Consider the following 18,294-nt stretch of genomic DNA (forward strand, 5'->3'; position numbering starts at 1 on the left):
GGGGCTGACTTGCCGTGCCACTAAGCTGCTCACTGATAAAAAGGGGAATGGTGCTTCATGGGGAGGCTGAAACTTTTCACAGTGTGGGCTAAAAGGCACCCCGTGGTTAAAATGCTGAAATAAATCCAAATGGTTATCCCAGATATTACCCAAACAGAGTAGAAGCACTGTAGTCTGGCAGTTTTCTCCCTCAGGTGTGTATTCTCTGCTCCATGAATGCAGTGCCCTGCTCATGGCAGGCTGAGTACAGATCTCTCTTTGCCCCTCTGGGTCTCTGCACAGTCAGGGGAGGCTGTGCAGATGGTATGTGGGAAAATACGTAATTCCACATGCTGTAAAAATAACTGTCCTGCTCTGCAGCAGAGCTGTGTGAAGGCCAAATATGTGCAGTGGATACAATCCAAATTTTCAAGAATGCAGTGTACTACTTTCTCCAAGAGACAGTTTTACCAGAATTGATGTAGCAAGCTCTAATTTAGTCCGTTGCTGCTCTATTATGGGTGAGCATCTGTCCTAAATTTGCTTGAATGGCAGATGAAGCACTAAATATGTTTCATAATGGCTCTGGTTTACGTTTTGGATGTTTTCAAGTGCATTAACGTCCTGCTAGGAGCAGATGGTTATGGGCTGGCAAATCGTTTGGCTCGGCGTGGTGTTTACTGGCGAGAGAGCAGCCTGCTGTGCCTGACTGTTCTGAGCCTGGTTACAGGAGCTGAATGAAGCTGAGGGTAGATCAGACCCACAGCCCTTGTTTTTCTAACCCCTTGAACTGAGTTTGAGAGTTCGAAGGTCCTCCAGCACGTTGTGGCCCCCTGTGCTGGACAGGAAAGTCTCTTTCCTGTTTTGATGTCAGGCTGTGCACAAGCTGCAGTGCTCTCCTGGCTGCAAGGGACATTTGATTTGTTACAATAAAAGCTCCATGTTCCCTTAGCAGCACATTCCCAGGAGAACTGAGAGGAACTGGGACATCTTTGTTGTGGTCCCATCCCACACATCTTCCCAGGGGCCTGTTCTAAATCCTACTTTGTGCTGTTAGTCCATCCCTGCTTTACCCAGCTGCAGTGGGGCTGTTGAATTCAGAGCAGTGGGCTGTGACCTTCTGGGCCACCCCCTCTGGTAGAAGCCTCCTCTGCTTGGTCAGGTGCTGCTGGTTTTCAGCTGTTCCTGCCCAGGCATTAACACAGCCCCTGCCAGTGCCAGGCAGTGCATTTGCATCAGGGTATTGATCCATTCTGGCTGGTTAATTGGCCAGTGCCACGGAGGGTCCCTCACTTCAAGGGGCTTGTGAATGATTAGGAAACTGCTCAAAGGAAATGAGGTCTATTGGCAGAGCACTGATGCAGTGCTTCAGTGGGCCAAGCAAAGGATGCGTACACAAAATCTGCATTTCTAACAGACCTTCCTGCTGGGGCTCTGCAGGCTGGTGCCATGATATCTGCCACAGCTCTCTGCTTTCTTTCTCTTGGACTTGACATCTGCCTCCTGTGGAGAAAATGCATTGCTGTTCTCTTAGAGAGGGACTTCTGAGGGTCAGTTCAAGCCCCTCAACTCATGCAGCAGAGACTGTGGGCCCCTGTGTCCAGGTGACCCTGGTAGGAGTCACTCTGTTGGTGTAGAGATTGCAGGTGCTGCTGTGCAGGTTGGGTTGGAGCTGTCTAGGAAGTGGTAGCCAAGGCTGTGACCCACCAGTCTGCCTGTGTTATAACTAAATAAGTTTGTGTAAGCCAGAAGACTTTGTCAGCATGCAAGAAACGTGGTGTGATGTGTCTTTCCTTACTGACACAACTGCCTGATTGGGTGGTGGGAGCAATCCTTTCATGTGGTCATCTGGCTACTGTCATGTGGTGGGGTTTAGCAGGGTGATTCTGACACCTGTTTCACAGACATGTGGTTTTCCTCAGAGGCTTTTGGGAGAACAGTTGTCCTTGAAACTGATTCCAGTGTGCAGATTTAAGCTGCCAGCTCCCAAGTTTATCATCTGGTATTCTTTTCTATCAAAGGCCTCAAACTCATTTTGAGTGAAGTAACCTCTCTTGCAGGTAGACCTCACAAATCTTGAAGTAGCTTAGAATGCTCAGGGAAGGACTTGGCAGCTGGAATGCTCAGAATCTGGTGTACCTGCCCTGGCACTCTGGGTTTGTCCTGTCTGGAAATGTAAAATGAACCTGTATGAATTCCCAAGAGCTGTGCTGATGAGTTCAGCTGGTGGAGCAGTAAGACAAAAGGACTGTCCCTTTGAGCTGGCTGTGGCTGATTTGAATGGCCCAGTGTTCCTTTTACAGCACAGGTGTCATCCTAATGTGACCTGACTTTTCTCCTTAGGCTGCTCACTCTGGAGCTGGGGCAGCATCCTGGGGAGATGCTGTGTGGGGCTGAAGGACAAGGAGAAATAGCATCCTGTGATGGGATGTGTGTGCATTGCTCTTGGGACATCTCTGCCTCCTTTTCTCAGGTGGGATGCAGGATTACAACTACGTGTGGGCCAACTGCTTTGAGATCACATTGGAGCTGTCCTGCTGCAAATACCCACCGACTTCTGAGCTTCCAAAGGAGTGGGAGAACAACCGGGAATCTCTCCTGGCTTTCATTGAGAAGGTAGTGAGGGCTGGGCTGGGTGTGGGGTGGCAGCTGTGAAACCTGTGCAGCCCATCCTGGGCTGGGAGCACTGTGTTCAGGTGCCCTCATGGCTTTGTTTGCTGTGTGAAGTAATGCAGGTGCTGCAGCTTTGTTTGGAGGTTGGTGGCTATAAAGCTGCTGTGTTTCTCTGTGGTTCTGCCACAGCTCCCACATGCCCCACAATAGCAGAGCTTTGCTCTTGTGGGGTGCAGTGTTAGAGGGACTGATTGCATGACTTAGGGAGATCTGCAGCAAAGTACTGGCTGGTCTCAGTGCCATGAATCTCCAGTGATGTTCACAAGCATCCACACTGCTGAGACCCTGGCTTGCAGAGCCCTCTGCCAGGCTGTCTCCAGATGCTGTGTATGAGTTGAGTAGGTGACAGTTTAGGCTGGGATCACAGGCAGCTGAATTTGGCCTGTAACGCTGCTATGTTCATATTGCAGTTTGCCAATGTTGATGAATTAGGGAGTTTGTTAGGGGGGGTAAATTCGGAGATCCTGCTGCCTTCCCAGTCCATGCTGGCATTCCTGTCCTTGCTGTGTGGCTGAACACTGAGTCCTGAGCCCTTGGGTGCCTTTGCCTGGCAGCTGCCCTGCTCTGCTGCATTTGGGGAGGAGTGAGGGGGTGTTGCAGCCTTAGGACACAGTTCCCCTGATGTTGCTTGTCTTCAGCCAGGCCCTGTCGTTGTTTTCCTCAGGTGCACATTGGTGTGAAGGGCTTTGTGAGGGATGCAGTCACAGGAGCTGGCCTGGACAATGCCACCATCGCTGTTGCTGGTATCGCTCATAACATCACAGCAGGGAGGTTTGGTGATTACCACCGGCTGCTGGTGCCTGGGACCTACAATGTGACTGCGTTTGTGATGGGGTAACGTCTCTGTGGCAGCCTGTGCCCACACTGCCAACTGCTCCTGTTCCTTCTACTGATTTCCCCCCCAAAACACCTTATGTACTGAAGGGGCTTGGCTAGAAGCTGCAGCAATAATTGGTTCCAGCTCAGAGCTGCAGCTGTGTTTGCTCCTGCAGCAGGGTGCTGTTGAGTGCCCAGAATTTCTGTCAGCTTTTGTTTGACTGCTTGTATCAAATTGCAACTTCTGTGCAAAGTGAGGAAGTGGAGTAGGGTTACCCCAACAGGAGTTTGTGTTGTCCCAAGCCTGGGTGTGGATGTGTAACTTGCCCCTTGGCTAGTGCTGTGATACACCTGGGGCTTCTTCCCTGCTGAGCCTGTGGACTCGTGCAAGGACAGCAGTGGAGCTGGGTTTGGTGGCAGAGGGATGAGTCCCATCAGCTTGGTCCCTGTGAATCTCTCAGTCATTTACAGCCCAGTGCATTTGGGCTGGGGGGAGTAAGTTGGAGTGATGGAGGGACTGCAGGGAGTTTTGGCCTCTGCTCTGCAGAGCCTCCTTGCTGAAGCCAGTTGTTTATTCTGTAGCTACACACCAGTGACCAAAGAGAACATCGAGGTGAAGGAGGGAGATGCAACAGAAGTGAACTTCTCCTTGCAGCCGACTGTGATGCCACCAGCTCCTAATGTCACCCAGCTCACGGCAGCTCCTGCCCCTGTCACTGCCATCACCCCCACCCCTGTGCAGGCTGAGACCCCAAACCCAACCCCTGTCCATGAACCCATCCAGCCCGTGGACTTCCGGCACCACCACTTCTCGGACATGGAGATCTTCCTGCGGCGCTACGCCAACGAGTACCCCAGCATCACCCGCCTCTACTCCGTGGGCAAGTCCGTGGAGCTGCGGGAGCTCTACGTCATGGAGATCTCTGACAACCCTGGTGTCCACGAAGCAGGTGATGTGGGAAATCCTCTTTGGCAAGGCACAAATGCAAGTGACCCTTTACACTGGGAGAGGCAGAGCTGGCGCCTCTCCTGAGAGACTGAGCTGCTCCTTGTAGTATCTTTGATAAAAAGTGTGAGTGCAGTAGGTGTTAGAGCATTGCTGGGGACATCTGTGCTGGTCATGGAGCTCTAGGGAAGAAGGACAAAGAGACTTCCATGAGATATTGTTCTTTTTGGGGTTGTGGGAGCAGAAATGTGAGTTTTAGGTAAATGCCCTCCAGCAAAGCTTGCAAGAGCAATGCTCAGGGTGGTGAGGTGTCTCCAAGCTGTAACATAGTGGTTATAATTGTTTCTGTGGTGTAACCATGTGTCTGCAGGTGAGCCAGAGTTCAAGTACATTGGTAACATGCACGGGAATGAAGTTGTGGGGCGAGAGCTTCTCCTGAACCTCATCGAGTACCTCTGCAAGAACTTTGGCACAGATCCTGAAGTGACTGACTTGGTCCAGAGCACACGGATCCACATCATGCCATCCATGAACCCTGATGGCTATGAGAAGTCCCAGGAAGGTATTGCTGTCTGTGCCAAAATCTGTGGGGTTCCTAGCTCTCAGAACAAGCCTTTGGGTTTATGGAATCACTGGGAAATCTGGAAGCCTTGCTGGAGCAGGAGTGATCTCCACACAGGGAGGCTGGGAAGGGACTTGGTGTGTGCTGTGGGATGAGTGGGTGAACCCTGACTGATGGATGCTGGAAGCTGTTGGGGAGAGCTTTTATACTTCAGCAGTGCTGTGAGCTGCCCCTGTTTGGGTCCCCTGATGGTTTGTGGCTAATCCAGGGCTTTCTTTGAAAAAAGACATTTCTTTGAGACAGCTCTTGCTTGCTGTGTTTTGGTCCATTCTCTTAGTAAATGCAGTGTGGGAGCCAGGCTGTCTGCAGAGCACTTGTCCAAGGATAACACAGACTTTTACCATGAGGTTGAAACTGGCAAAAACATCCTTCAGGGAAGTCTTAGAACTACGTGGCTCTTGCAGATTGGCAGAACAGAGCCTGTCCAGAATCATTTTCTGGAAGCAGAGCTCTGCTTGGGTTTAACAAAGAACTTGTCTGGCTGGTTTGAGAAGGTGAGCTCTGAGGTTTCTGTGGTCGTGACATCCGGCTGCAGAGATTGTTCCTGGTTCAGTGCCTTTCTGCTGGTCTGACTGCCCTGAGAGCCTGGAAGGGCCCCCAGGCATTGCTGCACAGAGCAGGCCACTTCTGGGGAAGGCCTGGGTGCCCCGGGGTGCAGGGGGCCAGCACTGCTGTGCTCTCTGCTCTCTTCACCAACTACTACTTGTAAACTCTGTAGTAAGAGGTTGAAGCCTCTTCACAGGACATGGGCTTGAACTTGTGTTTCATTTTCAGGAGACAAAGGAGGTACTGTTGGCAGAAACAACAGCAACAACTATGACCTGAACAGGAACTTTCCAGATCAGTTTGTCCATGTGACAGACCCTCCCCAGCCAGAAACTCGTGCTGTCATGGCCTGGCTCCAGTCTTACCCATTTGTGCTCTCAGCAAACCTGCATGGAGGTACCACATCCAAACCAAGCTCCTTCCTCTGTGCTGGGCTTGTGGGAGTTGCAGGGATGTCTCCAGGGTGTTCTAGGTGTGCACTGGGGAGCTCTCGTGCTGCAAGATGGAGCAGAAACAGGAAGCAGAGGGTGAAAATCATGTGCTCAAACATATTTGTAGGGAGTTGAGGCGGCTGCTGGGAAGATCCCAACCACTTCTCTGAAGAGAGCATCTGGGAGATGGGGATGGACTCTCTTGTCAGCAATTGCTCAGCAGATGGTCTGGGAATGGGATATAGAGCTGTGGCTGTTAAGGGCTTTACAGCATTTATAGAGTGAATGCAGTCCTGAGGGTTGAATCGCATGGCGGAACTATGAAATTTGCAGTAATTTAATTATCCTTTTGGAGTATTCTAAATTAAATCTCTGTATTATAGCTTACTCCCTAGACAGTTTGTCTGCTGGCTTGTAGCTGTGGTAACTTGCAGGTGGATGCTTTGTTGCCATTGTGTTTGGTTTGTAGAGCAGAAGTGTCATGTGTGGGTGTGAGGGGGCTGGCAGGTCTCCAGCTGCAGTGGTGTCTGGGGTTTTGTGGTGCTATTAGTACAGCTTCCTTGGGGAAACCTTCAGCAATAAACTCCAGAAAGCTGAAAAACTGCATCATTTGGGTCAAAAGCACCATGCATGTTCTGGGAAATTCTTCCCCTTGCTTCCACTTTTCTGTGAAAGCAATTATGTGGCTGTGTTCAGCCCTCCTTCATGTGAGAGCCAAAGCTTTGATGTTGTTGTGTGGCTTTGGTTCTCCTTCCTGACTAGGTGTGGTGTTATCTCTTCCTGTGCTTCTGTCTCTTCTATCCACTGGGCTTAATGCTTTGTTTAATGCCAAGTCTTGAGAAACAGAAGGCTTGGCACTTGCTGGAGAAAAATTTCCACTGTTATGCTGAGGGATCACTGGGCAAGCACCCAAGAATGAGCCAAAGCTTGCTTTGCCTGCAGGTTCCCTGGTGGTTAATTACCCCTTCGATGACGATGAGCAAGGAATAGCCATATACAGTAAATCCCCAGATGATGCTGTGTTCCAGAAGCTGGCACTTGCCTACTCCAAGGTAAAGCTCTAACAGGAAAATGAGCACATCCTGCTAGGTTGACTTCTGGGAAACTCCTTTTCAGCTTCCAGGGAGCCTCCTGAGCAGCTGGTAGAGGTGGGTGCAGGCACTGTGGCTGAGCCCCTGGTGTTGCAGGCACAGCAGGAGGATCCTACAGGAGGCTCCCATTCCATGAGTGATGCCCAGCATGCTCTGTCTGCAGGCACTGAGGGAGGAGAGCTCTGTGCAGGCACTTTGAAGGGTGGTGGAAAATGCTGCTCATGGGCTGGGAGGAGAGAGCAAGGATATCTGGGCTGGGATTGGGTGTGGGTGCAGTCAGTGCTGCAGTGATAGACACACATCTGAGTTTGGTAACCCTGAATGTGTGACTAAGGGTAGAACAAGAGTGCCTGTGGAGTGCAGGCTCACCTTCAAATGTTGCATCTTGTTTTATAGGAAAATGCAAAGATGTACCAGGGAAGCCCTTGTAAGGATATGTACCCCACTGAGTACTTCCCACATGGCATCACTAACGGGGCTCAGTGGTACAACGTTCCAGGTAAAGCACACCTGAAATCTCCTGTACTGTTTGTCTTCACCTTAATGCATGTGCAGCTTAAATAATTTAGTCTGATCAGTCAGGAACTCTGCACTGGTCAGCTCAGATTAATGGGACTCAGGTTTCTTTTATAACCTCTTAAATAATGTACCCTAATAAAGTTATTCCCAGGGGAAGGAATTTGTAGTGTAGTTTCTCTGGCTATTAGCAAAATGGCTTCATAAAATTTTACAGCACTTTATTAGCATGAAAGGTATTTACAAGAAGGAAGGTTATTTGTCTGCTCTTTTGGCATCCCTTTGAAGCTTGAATCTTGCCCTGTGTAAAAGCCTTTTCCCTTCAAGTCTGTACTTCATCTTTCTCTGGTATCTCGACTTTTTTTTTTTTTTTTGAGCTGTGGTACTTCAGAAGTCAAAACTTCTTTTACATTCTTGTTGTAGGTGGGATGCAAGACTGGAATTACTTACATACAAACTGCTTTGAAGTGACCATTGAGCTGGGCTGTGTGAAATACCCAAAGGCTGAGGAGCTGCCAAAGTACTGGGCACAGAACCGGCGCTCGCTGCTGCAGTTCATCAAACAGGTGAGGTGCCTTGACCTCAGGCCAGGCCAGCTCCCTCTGGGGTTTGCTTTAGACAAGTCAGAATGAACAGGGTGATCTGGCCTCCTTTCCTGCTTCCTGACCAGCCTGGCTACCTGCTCTACAGAAATCACCCCCATCAGAGCCTGTCTCAACTGCTCTCTCTTCTCAACACACCAAAAATCTGTATGGAAGTAGCATCCAGAGGATGCAGGTGGGGGCTTTTTATGTACCACTACCTTGGGTTTCCTAAGGCTGGAATGTCCCTCATATTCTCTTCCTGTCTAAGTGGGGCTGGTGCTCACACCTGGGGTGTGCAAACAAAGGTGTGGAGCAGAATGCCATGCTGACACCCTGAGCCAAACAATTGCTCATTGTACTCATCAGGTGATCTTTGTCCACACCAGCTGCTGGTCAGTCCAACCTGAACCCTTTTGGAACATCTTGCTCCTCTGGGAATGCTGAAAATGTGAGGGGTGGGAGGCAGAGCTGGGGCTGGCACTCAGCAGAGCTCCTTTGTGCAGGTTCACCAGGGTGTCTGGGGCTTTGTGCTGGATGCTGTGGACAAGAGGGGCATCCTCAATGCCACCATCAGCGTGGCTGACATCAACCACCCGGTGACCACCTACAAGGATGGAGACTTCTGGCGCCTGCTGGTCCCAGGGACCTACAAAATCACAGCATCTGCCCGAGGGTGAGCAAGCCCCAGCCAAGGAGCAAACAGCTGCATGACTGACTTCCCACTCAGGAATATTCCAGCACCTCTGCCTGCCTACAGCACATGTAGGCATGGGTGTTTCTCCTGCCCTCTGGCCTGTGCAGAGATAGCAGTGTGAGACTGCTGTGGTGTCAGACTGCTCACCTGGCTCTGGGATACAATCCCAGTCCTCCCTTGTTAGAAGTAGATAACTTAGTGTCTTTAGGGGAAATTCTTTTCCAGACAGCTGCCCACAGAAGAGACTTGATCACTTCAGTGCTGCCAAAATTCTGTGTTAAAGCAGCCTGACTTGTTGTCTTGCCAGTCTGCCATGTAACCCTGCAACACCTAAGCCAAAAGCAGCTCAATGCCATGTTGGGGCCTGAGTTGTTCCCTGTCCTCCTGCCATTCCCACATCCCTTTGAGCTGTTCTTGCTCCTCATTTCTGTGCTTCTCACTGTGGGCAGGGGAGCAGTAGCAGTGCCATGTGGGTGTGTAGTCAGAAATGAGGCTGGCTTGTCCAAGGTTTCAAGTGCCTGATGTTTTCTTGTACCTTCTCGTCCCTGGGCAGGTATGATCCACTCAGTAAGGTGGTGGAAGTTGACAGCAAAGGTGGGGTGCAGGTCAACTTCACTCTTTCACGGACAGACAGCAAAGTGGAAGAGGGGAAGATGCTGGTCTTGAACACCCCAGACACCAGCAACCCCAACGAGAAGGAGTTTGAGACCCTGATCAAAGATCTCTCTGCTGAGAATGGGCTGGAGCGGCTCCTGCTCACCTCCTCCAGGGATGTGACTCCGTACAGATACCGGCCCTACAAGGACCTCTCCGAGTTCCTCCGCGGCCTCTACCTCAACTACCCACACATCACAAACCTCACCAGGTGAAAACAGAGCAGCAGCCTGGGCTAGGGATGTTGTGAAGTTGTTAGTCATGAACACAGTGCAGAGATGGGGAGCTCGCCCCTCCCTTCCCTGTGCTCTCTGAGCTGGAGGGACCCCATGTGTAAGGACATGGTAGCAGAGCAATGGCTGCAGGGCCTCATAGGTGCATCCATGTGCTGTTCCTTGACTTAGTTCCCCAGGGATGCTTGGGACTGGTGATATTCCCAGCACTGATATCCCAGATTTCTGCAAATATCTCTGTTCCTTACTATTTTGTCTGTTCTTTAAATCCTTTCTGACATCCACCCTGCTGAAGAGTCCCCAGCAAAAATGACCAGATATGACTTAAAAATCTCAGATGGCCTTTTTTTCATTGTCTGCCTCCAGATTGTATTTCAGTAGTGCAAGACACTTTTGTGTGAGTTTGCCCTGGGTCAAGGTCTGTGCCCTCCTGCAGAAGACCAGCTGCTGCCATCCTCTGCTTTCCTTTGTGACCTGTAACGCTTACCCTCTGTCAGCTTTAGAAAGCACAAATCCCTTTGTCCCAGGGCCTCATTTGCTTGTTGTAACCAGGCACAATGTGCTCATGTGCTGTCCCTGCTGGTGCCAAGGCTGCTTTGCTGATCTGTAGCCTCTATTGTCCCTTCAGTTGCATCAGCCCTGAGCCTGTTCCTGCTTTCCCTGCACTCAGTTTGCCAAGTTAGCAGCATGGCTGTAGCAATAGCTCCTGCATTACTGGGAACAGGCCTCTTTTGTCCTACTTTATAAATTAGTTTGATGTCCAAATGTATCCTGCTCTGAAAGGAAAATAGAAACAAAACAAAAGCCACCACTGGCAGCACAGAGGATCCAACAGTTCCACATTTATCGTGATCTCATAGGCTGTATGGAGATGTATGGAGCATTGGATATTCTGTGCATCTGGACCTGGATACACCCTTACCCAGATGCTGGTGTTCAAACTGATGTTCAGAGTGAATTCTGTTCAGTGCTGCTGCAAATCTGCCTCCCTGATCTGCTTGTGTTTCTCTTGCCTTTGTGGCCCCTGCTGGAGGCTGGCAGCACTTCCTTTTCACACTAGGATTTCTCCATGGGGTCAGGCTGGAGTTGCAGTTCTCTTGCTGAGCTGACGCTCCCATTTCCCATCTCTTGGCAGTTTGGGTCAGAGTGTGGAGTTCCGCCAGATCTGGTCCCTTGAAATCTCCAACAAGCCCAACGAGTCCGAGCCCGAGGAGCCCAAGATCCGCTTTGTTGCTGGGATTCACGGAAACGCTCCCGTTGGGACAGAGCTGCTCCTGACACTGGCAGAATTTCTTTGCATGAACTACAAGAAGAATGATGCTATCACAAAGGTGAGAGGCCAATCCAAAGACCTCCTTGGAGCCTTCCAGCTGTAGCCCAAGATGACAATGCTCGCTGGGGGAGACTCCTTCTGCCAAAACTGGTGTGGGGCTTGCGGTGATTCTGTGTGTAACGGGGAGGTGTGTGATCCACAGGATGAGAACCTCAAACTGCAGCTCCTAGCTTAAGATCCAGGGAAATTAGCCCTACTAATTGCACTTTGTGCTGTTTCTCCTTTTGCTCAGCTGATTGACCGGACACGGATTGTGATTGTGCCTTCCCTGAACCCAGACGGACGCGAGATCGCGCAGGAGAGAGGCTGCGCCTCAAAGATCGGCCAGACCAACGCTCATGGCAGAGATCTGGACACAGATTTCACAAGTAAAACAACTGCCCCATGGTTGGCTGGAGCCACTGGGTTACATGGTCTGCCTGTAAAGGAGGCAGTGCTCCAGGCAGCACAGCTGCTGGGAAGCTTCCAGAGCTTGGATCCTCTTTACAGACAGCAATTTGCAGTCTCTTATGTGCAAGAGACAAAGCAGAGTTATTTAGGAGTAGGAGAGGTCAGATAATACCTGATGTATTCTTATTCTTAATGGATTTCTTTCATCTCTGAAAAAATGCCCTCTGTTCATGCTCCCCAGAAAGAGTCTCCTTTTTCCATGTTTTTCTGGTTTCCATGTAACTGTATCCATAGCACTGTATCAGCCCACCCTTCCTGAGAAGGAAATGTTCTCTGCCCAAGTTTGGCTGGGATCATCCTAACTCCTTCCTTAAGAAAATGTCAATTCTGTGACGTTGTTGTGAGAAAACACACATGAAATACCTTCTGCAACACAAAAGGAAATAGCTTGGGGAATTTGTGGTGCTGCACATTTGTTTAGCTTTGCAGATGAATCCCCCCGTGCATAGTGTGCACTGGGTGTTTTACTTGATTGGTCAGCTGCACCTGCTGAGATCTAAGAGAGGCCATCTCATACCTACAGCAGACCTAATTTCAGACATATAGGATGTACTTCTGGCTTCTCAAGCAGCAGAGGTAACTGTTCTTAGTTCCCTTTTCTATTTGTTCTGATTTATAGGCAATTACACCCGGTACTCAGCGGCACGAGAGCCTGAGACCAAAGCCATTGTGGAGAACTTGATCCTGAAGCATGATTTCAGCCTCTCTGTTGCTCTGGATGGAGGATCTCTGCTTGTCACTTACCCCTATGACAAGCCAACACAGTCAGGTGTGACCAACTGCCTGGTTCCCCTCAGGCTGTCTCTGCAGAAGTTCATGTGACCACGTGCTGTAAGGGCTTTTTGTGCTCCTGGTGTTCTGTAGCCTCCTTTGTGTTCAGCTCTTTGTGTGTGGAGTTGACAGTCTCTAAGTAAATCTATAAAACCTCACAGGGTTCAGCTAGGGATCAGAACATTTACAATTTCTATACCTACAGCAGTATCTCAACCTTTTCTTTGCCAGAACCAGTATAAAGTCTGCTTTTGATACTGCCCCTTATTGTTAGAGGAAATAGGAATGCTCTGAAACAATATGTGTCTCTGTTTAGTACAGGATCAGGGGGTTAAAATGGGAATCTTTCCCATGCAGGGAACGAGAGTTGCATGCTCAAAGTCTCACTTTTCCTGTTGCAGTGGAGAACAAAGAAACACTAAAGCATTTGGCATCTGTGTATGCAAACAACCACCCAGTGATGCATTTGGGCCAGCCAGGCTGTCCAAATAAGTCAGGTATGTTTGGTTGAATCCTTTAACCCCCTGTCAGCTTGTGGCAGACTCTGCCAGGCAGGCTCTGGCTGACAGCTGTGTTTTTGCTCTCACAGATGAGACAGTTCCTGGTGGAGTGATCCGGGGCTCGGAGTGGCACAGTCACCTGGGAAGTATGAAGGTACTGCTGCATGGCACAGGGCTTCTCATCTCTGCTAAACCACCAATAAAAAGCATATTTGTCCTGATGTCTGGGCAAAGCTTCTCCCCCTCCAGCTGCACTGTGCAAAGCTTTTTTTATTGCCTCTTTCCTTGTAACTGTGGTTTTGTTTTTTGCAGGATTTCAGCGTGACATTTGGTCAGTGTCCTGAGATCACTGTTTATACCGGCTGCTGCTACTTCCCCAGTGCTGGACAGCTTCCTGGCCTGTGGGCAGACCACAGGAAATCTCTCCTTAGCATGCTTGTGGAGGTGAGCTGCAGTCTGTGGGAGGAAATTCTGGCAGGGAGTGAAGTGGTGGGGACGGGGGAGAGGAAGAGAACAGCATGGAGAGTCTTTGTGGTTTGGTTGGTGCTGTGTAATTACAGATGTTCATGACTTAGGCCCTATGAGGAAGGCAGCAGGTGACCAGGGCATGTGTTGCACAAGAGTTAAACATCTGTGCTGTGTTGCCTTGTACTGTTATTTATTGTGAGGGTCAGGGATGGTGAGTGGGCTGTATTTTAGAGATCTCATTTTAGTTACAAATGCACCGTAAGTTTGGATCTGAATGTGAAGTGTTTTAAATGCTTTGTTTCAGGTCCACAAGGGAGTGCATGGCATTGTCCAAGACAAGAGTGGCAGGGCAATTTCTAAAGCTGCCATTGTTCTGAATGAAGGCTTGAGGGTGTACACTAAGGAAGGTGGCTATTTCCACGTGCTCCTGGCTCCAGGTTTTCACAGCATTGATGCAACAGCCAGTGGGTACCAGCAGAAACATGTCAAGGTACATGAATGTCCATGCTGGAGATGTTCCCCCATTCCCTTTGACATAAAATCTTCCCTGTTTGGGCTCTGCCTGGCTGTGCCTGTGTTTAGCTGCTGATTAGGTGCCATCAGGAGCTGCTTTCTGCCTTGACAGAATGGATGGAGAACAACTTTCCAGCACAGCAGGGTGGTTTTTGGAGTACCTTTTCTTTCCATGGCACTTTTCTTTGATCAGGGCAGGACCAGGCAGATGACAAATGTCTCTCTTGTTTGGATCCCCAAGCTCTGAGATGATCTCACCTCTCCTGTCTTTCTGCAGGTCTTTGTACGTGATGATGCACCCAGCTCTGTGTTCATTGTGTTTGACACAGAAAATAGGATTTTTGGACTGCCAAGAGAGCTGGTTATAACTGTGGCAGGTACAGTGACATTTTTTATCAAAGCTTTGAGCTTTGCTTTCTGAACCAGTTTATGCTGACAGAGACTCTCCACTGAACTGGGAAAGCAGTCTGCAGGCTTAAGCCATCTCCTGCTTTCCCTTCTGAATGCACTCTTGTCCTTGCAAACTCATCCAACAGCCCTTGGTTCTGCTTGGTAGGAGGGAGGGAGGAAGTAGAGTGTTTTGCAGGGGTTTGGAGGGTCCAAAATATACTGAGATATCTGGAATGGGGAGAGCTTGTGTGCATAGGAGATCTTGCTTCTTCAAGGCTTTTTTAGGTGTTGTGACATCAGATAAGCATGAAGAGATTATTTTATTTTCTCAAGGTGGCAGCTGCTGGGGAGGGGTGTGTGGGAGTTTAGACCAAGTGGTCTGTAGTGGAGCTTGGGGATAATCTCCTAGATTTCAAACAGAAAATGGAGTGTGTCCTGTTCTTGGAGCAGCTCTCCTGTCCTCCATGGCCTAGGAGGAAGGAGCAGGGTCACAATGAAGTGAAGAAGGTGGTTGTGACAGCAGGAGGGAGGAGAGATGCTGACAAATCAGGGAGCCTCTGGCGTGGTATTGTAATTAAAGAGCCCCGATGAAGGCAGGAATGATGCATCTAACTCCATGTTCTCAGAAGGCTAATTTATTACTTTATTATACTATATTATATTAAAGAATACTATACTAAAGAATACAGAGAAGATACTTAATGCTAAAAAGATAATAATGAAACTCGTGACTCTTTCTAGAGTCCTGACACAATGAGTTAAAACAACTCACACTGGAATCCAATCAGGCAATCACCTCTGGGTAAACAATTTCTAAACACATTTTACATGAGCACAACACGGGAAAAGCAAATAAGATTTTTTTCCTTTTCTCTGAGGCCTCACTCGCTGCCTTTCAGCTTCTCAGGAGGAAAACTCTGGGCAAAAGAATTTTTCAGAGAATGTGAATGCCACAGCATGGGGGAACGTGGCATTAACTTTGGTGTCCTCTCTCTGGCAGGTGCCAGCATGTCTGCCCTGGTGCTCACTGCCTGTATCATCTGGTGTGTGTGCTCCATCAAGTCCAACAGACACAAGGATGGCTTCCACCGCCTCCGGCAGCACCACGACGACTACGAGGACGAAATCCGCATGATGTCCACTGGCTCCAAGAAATCCCTCCTGAGCCACGAGTTCCAGGATGAAACAGACACTGAGGAAGAAACACTGTACTCCAGCAAGCACTGACACCTCCAGAGCAGGAGAGGAGGTTCCCATGGACCAGACCTGGTGGTGGGGGGCGATCCCTGTGGTTCAGTTTTGAAATGTTCGCTTCAGGATGTGTCCTCCAGAGGGGTGGGTGGCAGCTCCCAGCTTCCCTCTGTTTACCCTGTTCCTGTGTACAGGCACTCAGTGGGTGTGGGAGGCTGTTTCTGAGGTAGGGACATGGTTTGTTACATTTTTGGGTCAAGATCTGGAGGTTTATATGATGTGGTTTGAAAGGCAGCTTTAATAGGGTGGCCAGCAGAGCTCTTAGCATTTCCCCAGCATCTCAGCACAGGGAGCAGATGGTGGGGAAGTGCCCCAAGACCTGCACAGGGTCGTGGTCATAACACTCCAAAAAAGGTCTCTCTGCCTGTTTTGATTTCATGTTTTCCACTACATGCTTGGGGGGAGCCAGGTCCTTCATGTAACTCCACATTCTGCAGAGCAGCCCTCAGAAAAAGCCCAAAAAAACCCAAAAGAAGCCTTTGGTTCTCAGCTGTTCCCTTGGAGCTTTTCCCACCATGGGTTGCTGTGGTCTGCTGTGACCTGCCGTGGTTGTGGAGCACCTCTAATGTGTCACTACTTTCAGGGAGTGACTTGGCCTCCTGAAGGCTGGGGGAGATGACATTGCTCTTGATGTGAGCTGGAGAGGGTCAGAGCTCCAGTGAGTTCTGACAGAGCTCCACTGCCTGCCAGCTCTGCCATGCTGCTGTTCCTCACTTCTGGGGAGCAAAGAAACTTTATCCCCATCACCCTGATTGTGTTTTGTTTGTGTCATAGCTTGGCTTTGGGGTCTCATGTTCATGTTCCAATAGCTCAGTGCCTGAAAGAGCAGCTGGAAGGTTGTTCTAAGCAAATTGATTCACTCATCTGTTGAAAACCTGATCAATTTTGCTCAAATCCACCACTATTCAGGAGGAAACAGTGAAATTTGACCACTGCTTTATATTTGAGCATTACTGGAGCAGCAGGGAGAGGTCATGGGTGTATCCATGGCCCAACTTTGGTGCTAAATTCTGAAGAAAACCTGCACCATTTACCACTGTCCACCTAATCCCATTTAATCACTGAGCTCTGGTGATAGCAGGCAGCAAATTTTCTGCTGGCTTGGCTCTGTTCTGCTCCTACAGCACCCCTAGAGTGTGGAGCAGGAGCTCCACCTGTGTGTGTGGCTGCAGCTGTGGTGTAGGGAGTGAGGAAGGGCTGAACTGTGCTGAGGGAGAAGGGAAAAGCAGCCAGATTCTGTTCTGTAGCACTTTGCAGGAGGTTGGAAAGAGGAGCTGCAGCACACATCCCCAAGACACGTGGGATCTGTGGGGAATAGAAGGGGTGTCAGAAGGAAAGAATGGTTGAAATGTTTGATTTCCAAAGCCTTTATGTATCTCTGATGTTCCTGTGCTTTCTGCAGAAGCCGAAGGCTGGGGTTAGAATAGGCACTTACTTTCTTGCTCATTTTCGTTTTTAATTCTTGCCCCACTGACCTGATTTCTGGGGTGCAGGAGCCTTAGGCCTTGAGTTTGCCCTGAGCTGCTCTGTCCTCCAGAGGGCTGGGGATGTCCACTGGTGAAACCTGCACGTGGTATCTGTGGGTGGAGGGGTTACACCCAAAAATCTAATGGGGTCTGCTCTGCACGGCTCTGACTGATCTTCTTGGGGGGAACAGCCCCACTCGAGTCCCATGGGCCATGTCACCTGGGCAGAAGCTGTTCCTCACCCCTGCCTGTGGAAATGCCCTTCCAGAGCCACGTGGCTGCAGCTGTGCTGCCATGGTCATCATCTCATCTGGTTCTGGGCAGGGACAGAGAGATCCCTGAGACACCTTCCCTGTTCCACAGGGAACACAAGGTGTGGCTGGGGAGGTGTTCTGGGAACAGAGAGATGATGATGCTGAGCACCCCCCTTGCTCCTGTCCCGCATCTGCTGTGACAGAACTGCTCTGGTTGCCTTGTGCAGGAGCCATGAACATCTCTGTGCCCGTTCCCAGCTCACTGTGCTGAGCAAGGAATGGGGTTTGGTCCCTTTTTGTCCCTTTTCCACCTGTAATGGGCTGCAGGACACCAGCACACAGTAGCATTAATCCTGCCTCATCTCTGAACTGTTCCTCCTTTAACAAGAGACGCAGTAGATTTTATTTAAAGTCGAGTTTGCAAATTGCTCTTAGGGCTGTGTTTGGGCTTTGTTTGCTCTGGCAGCAGGTAATGGACAGAGCTGGCCCTGCTTTGTCCCTGTAGCAATAAGTCCTGTTAGGAACTGGCCCTTTCCCTCAGAATGCATTTCAGAATTAGCTGTGGGAGTAGGTGTGTATATTTAAGGTGAGTGGATTTGAGATATTTTGCAAACGTGTGAGACTTTTCTACGCAGCAGGACCAAGGGAAGTGCCTGGCTCTGGCTCCAGATCCGCGCTTGGAGCTTGGCCAGCCCTGGGGCTGCTCCTGGGCACTTTGGGAAGGCAGGAGCAGCTCCCGTGCCCTCGGTCCGTCCGTCTGTCCGTCCATCCAGCCGCGCCCCGGGCCGAGAGGAGCCGGTCCCCGCGGGCACCGTCCCTGTCGCTGTCGCTCCGTGCACTTGTGCCTTCAGATAAATAAATGTAATTTTCAAAGGGACTTGAATCGCCGTTCCGGGCAGCGGGAGGGGAGGGGGCGGCGCGGGGCTGGGCCTGGCTCTGCCCTCGGCCGCCGCCGCCTGTTTTTTACCTGTATACCGAGATCAATAATCTGTATAAAACTATTTTGATGTCCACGTGCGTTCTCTCGTTCTTCCTTACAAGGGGGCGGGGGGAGGGGAGCAGGAGCGGCATTGGGATGGGGATCGGGACTGGAGGAGCGGGATTGGGATGGGA

General features: G+C 50.1%; 1 protein-coding gene across 1 annotated transcript in view; it reads left to right on the forward strand.

The window, feature by feature from the left end:
- Window positions 1-18,194, forward strand: part of CPD (carboxypeptidase D) — a 25,355-nt gene extending 7,161 nt beyond the window's left edge. Inside the window, exons 3-21 of the mRNA XM_059865665.1 lie at window positions 2,453-2,595; window positions 3,317-3,486; window positions 4,051-4,418; window positions 4,785-4,976; window positions 5,811-5,978; window positions 6,956-7,065; window positions 7,501-7,603; window positions 8,044-8,186; window positions 8,708-8,877; window positions 9,452-9,763; window positions 10,921-11,116; window positions 11,351-11,486; window positions 12,188-12,337; window positions 12,741-12,836; window positions 12,929-12,993; window positions 13,152-13,283; window positions 13,612-13,797; window positions 14,098-14,197; window positions 15,211-18,194. Of these exons, the coding sequence (XP_059721648.1) occupies window positions 2,453-2,595; window positions 3,317-3,486; window positions 4,051-4,418; window positions 4,785-4,976; window positions 5,811-5,978; window positions 6,956-7,065; window positions 7,501-7,603; window positions 8,044-8,186; window positions 8,708-8,877; window positions 9,452-9,763; window positions 10,921-11,116; window positions 11,351-11,486; window positions 12,188-12,337; window positions 12,741-12,836; window positions 12,929-12,993; window positions 13,152-13,283; window positions 13,612-13,797; window positions 14,098-14,197; window positions 15,211-15,437 (3,167 nt within the window). The 3' untranslated portion in view covers window positions 15,438-18,194. The remainder of the gene's footprint in view (window positions 1-2,452; window positions 2,596-3,316; window positions 3,487-4,050; window positions 4,419-4,784; window positions 4,977-5,810; window positions 5,979-6,955; window positions 7,066-7,500; window positions 7,604-8,043; window positions 8,187-8,707; window positions 8,878-9,451; window positions 9,764-10,920; window positions 11,117-11,350; window positions 11,487-12,187; window positions 12,338-12,740; window positions 12,837-12,928; window positions 12,994-13,151; window positions 13,284-13,611; window positions 13,798-14,097; window positions 14,198-15,210) is intronic.
- Window positions 18,195-18,294: the final 100 nt, after the last annotated feature.

This window comes from Haemorhous mexicanus, chromosome 22, assembly GCF_027477595.1.
Source record: "Haemorhous mexicanus isolate bHaeMex1 chromosome 22, bHaeMex1.pri, whole genome shotgun sequence".
Classification (NCBI taxonomy): Eukaryota; Metazoa; Chordata; class Aves; order Passeriformes; family Fringillidae; genus Haemorhous; species Haemorhous mexicanus.